This window comes from Triticum urartu, unplaced genomic scaffold, assembly GCF_003073215.2.
Source record: "Triticum urartu cultivar G1812 unplaced genomic scaffold, Tu2.1 TuUngrouped_contig_5141, whole genome shotgun sequence".
Classification (NCBI taxonomy): domain Eukaryota; kingdom Viridiplantae; phylum Streptophyta; class Magnoliopsida; order Poales; family Poaceae; genus Triticum; species Triticum urartu.
Window position 1 is genome coordinate 2,758 of NW_024115791.1, and position 5,996 is coordinate 8,753.

The 5,996-nt window shown below is 50.3% G+C and overlaps 1 protein-coding gene and 1 pseudogene across 1 annotated transcript; both read left to right on the forward strand.

The window, feature by feature from the left end:
• The first annotated feature begins 210 nt into the window (after nucleotides 1–210).
• On the forward strand, nucleotides 211–1,788 carry LOC125528824 (polyubiquitin-like). The gene is made up of 3 exons (XM_048693261.1): nucleotides 211–310; nucleotides 411–516; nucleotides 1,107–1,788. The coding sequence occupies exons 1-3, from the start codon at nucleotides 211–213 to the stop codon at nucleotides 1,786–1,788; spliced, it is 888 nt and encodes a 295-aa protein (XP_048549218.1).
• Nucleotides 1,789–3,050: 1,262 nt separating this feature from the next.
• Nucleotides 3,051–3,993, forward strand: LOC125528823 (annotated as a pseudogene).
• Nucleotides 3,994–5,996: the final 2,003 nt, after the last annotated feature.

Here is a 5,996-nt window from a genome sequence, read left to right on the forward strand (position 1 = left end):
GCCTCCTTGCTGTTGGTTCTGTTCGAAAGTGTTAGTAAGTTAATTGAGAAATTTATGTTTACTTCCAACGTGCCGCACCTGCATCACGATGAAAAATTAAATCTTCCATTAGCAATTAATTGGCATATCAATTACTGATTGTCACAGAGATGCCTGCGGAAAACCCTTTACTAACATGAAAATCAAATCCTTGACAGCCAGCCTGCCAGAATGCCCCCGAAGAAGCGTCTGCACTTGTCGTCCGCTGGTCCCAACCAGGAAGACCACGTCGAGGAAGCAGCTCCCGGTGTCTCTACCTCTGGAAGAGAAGGTACGTTTTGCCGACTCCTGCTCACAATGTGCACGATGCGTGCGCAACAAATTCTACTGTGCGGGTCGTTGAGTGGCTTGCGTGTTTGATGAGCTTGCAGATTCCGAGGAAGAGGACGAAGTTAGCTACAGTAGCAGCGGCGGCGGGGACAACAAAGATAACGATGGCAGCCATTCATCGCAGATTGACGGTGCCGACATGGACGAGTAAGTGAACTGTGAAAACCTCTTTTCCCACCTTCCCACTCCTTCCCCACTCCTTCTATTTCGTCTTCTCTACCTTCCGTCGTGATTTTCTGTCGTCGTCTCGGCTCACATCCCCGTATGGTAGTTCGGTTTGGTGGGTTCATACCGGGGTTCCTCTTGGGAGGAGCTTGGCCTGTTCGTCATGGTTCCAGGCTCTTTGCTTCTAGCCCTCCTGGATCATAATGGTCTTACCTTGCTTAGACGCCCTTGTGACCTCCCTGACCAGCCTTCCAGCAGTGCATATGGTGTTATGCTGTCAAATGGTTCTGTGGAGATGGGAGGCTCTCATGGAACAAAGCATTCAAGATCATCTAGCCCATGTAAGCTCTTCCCGTTGGGTTATCAGTTTCGTAACAGGTACCGCATTTCGGCATTTGTCTGTTTAGGGAACCTTTTCGTGTTTCCTAAGTACGTTGGAAGTGTCTGCTAATTTCTCGGTCATGAATTGCCTTGTCTTCTCTTCTTGCTTGCATTTTTTTTGTTTATACACCCTAAATATTGTTGATACACCCTAGATATTGTCTAACAATGGGTGTTTTTTGGTTTGCTAGCCCATCCAAAGTGCACATCTTTATCAAGAATCCCGCCGGCAGGAAAATCTGTCTCAGGGGGGTCCACTTGTCAGACACCCTTTACACCATCAAGGCAAAGATCCAGGAGCGCTACCGCCTCGTCTTTGATGGGGTGCAGCTGGAAGACAGCCATACAATGGCGGATTATGGCATCCAGCATGATTCCACGCCTGACCTCCAAGAAAAGATGCAAATCTTTGTGACGGAGACGCTAGAAGGCAGGACCATCACTCTAGAGGTCGACAACCTAGACACCATTGACAATGTGAAGGCCAAGATTGAAGATATTGAGGGCTTCCCCAAGGTCCAGCAGTGCCTCATCTTTGCCAACAAGCAGCTGGATGATGAGAAGCGCACTTTGGCTGACCACAACATTGGGAAAGGGTCCACTCTTCTCCTCATCCTCCTCCCGTGCAGGCCAACTGTTGTGATGAAAATATTCGTGAAGATGCTGCGAGGGAACGTTATCTCCCTTGAGGTTGGGCGCTCGGACACTGTTGGCAGTGTGAAGGTGAAGCTCTACGAGCTGGACGGCATGCCCCCTAGACAGCAGCGCCTCATCTTTGCTGGCAAGCAGCTGGAGGACCACCGCACCCTGGCCGACTACAACATTCATATGGAGTGTACCATTCAACTGGTGGGACGTCTTTGTGGTTGTTGAGATTCATGGGCTGCCATCGGACAAGTTTATGTTTGCTGCAGTTGAATTTCCACTAGTGGTATATTATCATCATTCTAGTACCTTAGTAGTGGTTTGTTATCAGTAGAATTATCATCCTGGTACTTCTTAGTAGTGGTGTGTTATCAGTAGAACTATCATCCCTGCCTTGGTCTGTCTTGGCATACGTAAGTTGATTGAGAAATACAGTCTCAATGCAGTTTTGCCGACTCGTTTCTTTCCTTAAAACATACTCCCAACGCTTGGCCCGACCGGCACTTGCATTTAAACATGGACATCCTTCATGCACCTCTGGTCCCGTTCCTCCTTCATGCACCTCTGACGGAACGACGGCGGGGTCTACCTCGTTGTTTAGAGCCTCTCGATGGAGCAGAAGGTCGACTTGGTCGGCCGCTGGCCTGTCGTGCTTGACGGATAGAGGCGGCGTCCGACGAGAACCCTCGTCTGCGCCTGCGCCGGTGTATGTTGGCTTCGCCATGGAGCAGGCGCACTTTAACGCCATCATGGCGGTGGCGGAGGAGCAACCGACACCATCGGTGTAAGCGTTCCAGATGTCGCAGGAGGACGAATGCTACAAAATCGACCTCCTCGCGCATCACCGGTTGGTAGAGGGGCAATTCTATGGCGAGCAAGCATGCGAGGCGGCCATGGCGGCCTTGTTCACGAAGGACCTGAACTTATCAACCAGGAGCCGTTCTTTGAGTCCGCACGGCTCGCGCCGACCGGCATGCGTGGTGGCCTCACACCCTCAGCACAGAGGACCGCACTGACTAAGATGCGATCACGGTGGAGATGTACGCGGAGGGGGCAGAGGCGAATACAGACACGAACATGACCGCGTATGTCAGCAGCTCCGTGTCATTCATGCTGCCCCCAACGATCACGAGGCCGACTCGTCCACGTCGACTGTGGACCTCACCTCCACCGGCGACGTCAACAGCCAGGCGGCCGACTCCGGTGAGGAAGAGATGGACATAGTAGACGGGTGTGGGCATGTTCGTGTCCCATGTCTTGCCCTTCCTCGCCGGACGTGGGGAAGACAAGTTCATGGAACACGGATGTCTCGACGGCCGGTGAGAAACTTTTGCTATGTTAAAAAATGTCACATCCGCTTTTGTTTAGTGAATTATGTCAAACTTTTCATGATTTTGATCCAGTTTAAATGAAAATAGTCCAATCCACATGAAATTTGTCGTGTTTGTTTAAGTCACGCTCAAAATGGTGCGGACTGTCTTGGATCTTGGATGGCTGGCTCACGTCGCTGTGTTGTTGCCGGCGGGGCGGGGCTGCGGCCTGTCAGCTGGGTTCGTGGACGTGGGGACGTGTCGTCAGTGTCTCTGCAATTGGCTTCCTTCCCTCGCACACCTCTCCTCTCCATTCTTTTTTTCCTTATAAAAAAGAAAACCCTCTCTCTCTCTCTCTCTCTCTCTCTCTCTCTCTCTCTCTTCGACCGCTCTCCTTCCTCCGCCACAGCCGCCGCAGCGCCAGCCGCACAGCGGACTTGATATTCCGCCTCTCGGTAAGCCCTAATATGCTCCCTCTCCCTTTCATCTTCTTCATCTGCGCCGTGAAATTTTGAATCCTCCTCCTTCCCATCAAGGCAAAGATCCAGGAGCGGTACCGCCTCCTCTTGGACGGGGTGCAGCTGGAAGACAACCGTACATTGGCGGATTACGGCATCCAACATGATTCCACGCTTGACCTCCAAGAAAAGATGCAAATATTCGTGACAGAGACGCTAGAAGGCAGGACCATCACTCTCGAGGTCCATAGCCTAGACACCATTAACAACATGAAGGCCAAGATCGAAGACATTGAGGGATTCCCCAAGGTCCAGCAGTGCCTTATCTTTGCCAACAAACAGCTGGAGGATGGCATGCTCACCTTGGCTGACCTCAACATTTGTAAAGGGTCCACTCTTCTCCTCATCCTCCACCCTTGTAGTCCAGCTGTTCCTTTGTTAATCTACGTGAAGATGCCGGAAGTGGAGATCCTCTTCCTTAAGGTTGGGAGCTCAGATACTGTCGACATTGTCAAGGTGAAGATCTACGAGAAGAACGGTGTTCCCCTAGAAAGCAGCGCCTCATCTTTGCTGGCAAGCAGCTGGAGGATCACCGCACCCTGGCCGACTACAACATTCAAAAGGAGTCTACCTTTCATCTGGTGGGGCGTCTTTGTGGTTGTTGAGATTCATGGCTTGCCATCGAACAGCAAGTTCATGTTTGCTGCAGTCGGTTTTCCAATAGTGCTGAATTATCATCATTCCAGTACCTTAGTAGTGGTGTGTTATCACTAGAATTATCATCCTAGTACGTGATGTGTTGAGTAGTTATCTATCGAGAAAAGAAGCTACTTTTAAGAGTCCCTGCCTTGGTCTGTCCTGGTACAAGTAAGTTGACTGAGAAATACTGTCCGCATGCACTTTCGCCGATTCGTTTCTTTCCTTTCCGCATACTCCTATATACTCTTCATTTGAATAGATTTTCCTTGTCGATGCAATCCTGGTGGCATGTGGATTAGACCGAGGAAGCTCTGACGCGTTGCTGATGATAATAGCGGCTAGATGCTCCGAGATGACGACGACGGCATCAGGTTGCTATGGCGGCTCAGGGGAATGGCTATATGCCTGAGAAAGAAGTATAGGAGGAGCACGGGGATAGGCGTGGTTACTGTTGTATTGTATTTTAGGATAAGGTTAGGTTGGCCTATTGGTGTTCATGTATTACATGACAAAAGATTGTAGCTCTATACTGTATACTATAATGGAACTTTGCAACGTACCAGCGAGCATCCAAGCAAACGATCGATTGATCAGACGTGGAGGCCCTAGTGCAACGGTGCACTCGGATGACCGTTGAGCTGTTTGTCCGAGTCTTCGTCAATGGCCGCGTCCGTTCCTATTCGGCGCGTAGGTCGCTGTGTAGGAACCTAGCTAGCGCATGCCCTCCGATCCTGTTGCCATCATGTACTTTGTAAAAAAACTCTCCTCTCCTATTTTTTCCTTTTCTTGTTTCCTATAAATATGAAACATATCGGTTTAAACTAAGGGTATACGAGTGTAAAAATATTACTCATCAATTATCTTCCAACTGGTCAATACACCTGTGTTGGGGAACGTAGTATTTGAAAAAATTTCCTACGATCACGCAAGATCTATCTAGGAGAAGCATAGCAAAGAGCGGGGAGAGTCTGTCCACGTACCTTCGTAGACCGAAAGCGGAAGCATTAGGTAACGTGGTTGATTTAGTCGAACGTCTTCGTGATCCAACCGATCAAGTATCGAACGCGCGGCACCTCCGCGATCTGCAAACGTTCAGCTCGGTGACGTCCCACGAACTCTAGATCTAGTTGAGGCCGAGGGAGAGTTTCGTCAGCACGATGGCGTGGTGACGGTGATGATGAAGTTACCGACCCATGGCTTCGCCTAAGCACTACGACAATATGACCGAGGTGGAAATCTGTGAAGGGGGGCACCACACACTGCTAAGAAATCAACTTGTGTGTTCTAGGGTGCCCCCCTGCCCCCGTATATAAAGGAGCAAGGGGGAGGCCGGCCGGCCCTATAGGGCGCGCCCAAGGGGGGCAATCCTACTCCTAGTAGGAGTTGGATTCCCCACTTTCCTAGTCCTACTAGGAGAAGAAGGAAGGAGAGGGGAAAGAGAAGGAAGGAGGGGGCGCCGCCCCTCCCCCTTGTCCAATTCGGACTAGGCCCATGGGGGGCGCGCGGCCAGCCCTTGTCTGCCCCTCTCTCTCCCCTAGGCCCAATAAGGCCCATTACTTATCCGGTGGTTCTGATAACCCTTTCGGCACTGATATTTATCCGGTGACCCCCCGAACTCATCCGGTGTCCGAATAACATCGTCCAATATATCATTCTTTATGTCTCGACCATTTTGAGACTTCTTGTCAGGTCCGTGATCACATCCGGGAGTCCGAACTAGCTTCGGTACATCAAATCACATAACTTATAATACATATCGTCATCGAACGTTAAGCGTGCGGACCCTACGGGTTCGAGAACTATGTAGACATGACTGAGACTCATCTCCGGTCAATAACCAATAGCGGAACCTAGATGCTCATATTGGTTCCTACATATTCTATGAAGATCTTTATCGGTCAAACCGCACAACAACATACGTTGTTCCCTTTGTCATCGGTATGTTACTTGCCCGAGATTCGATCGTCGG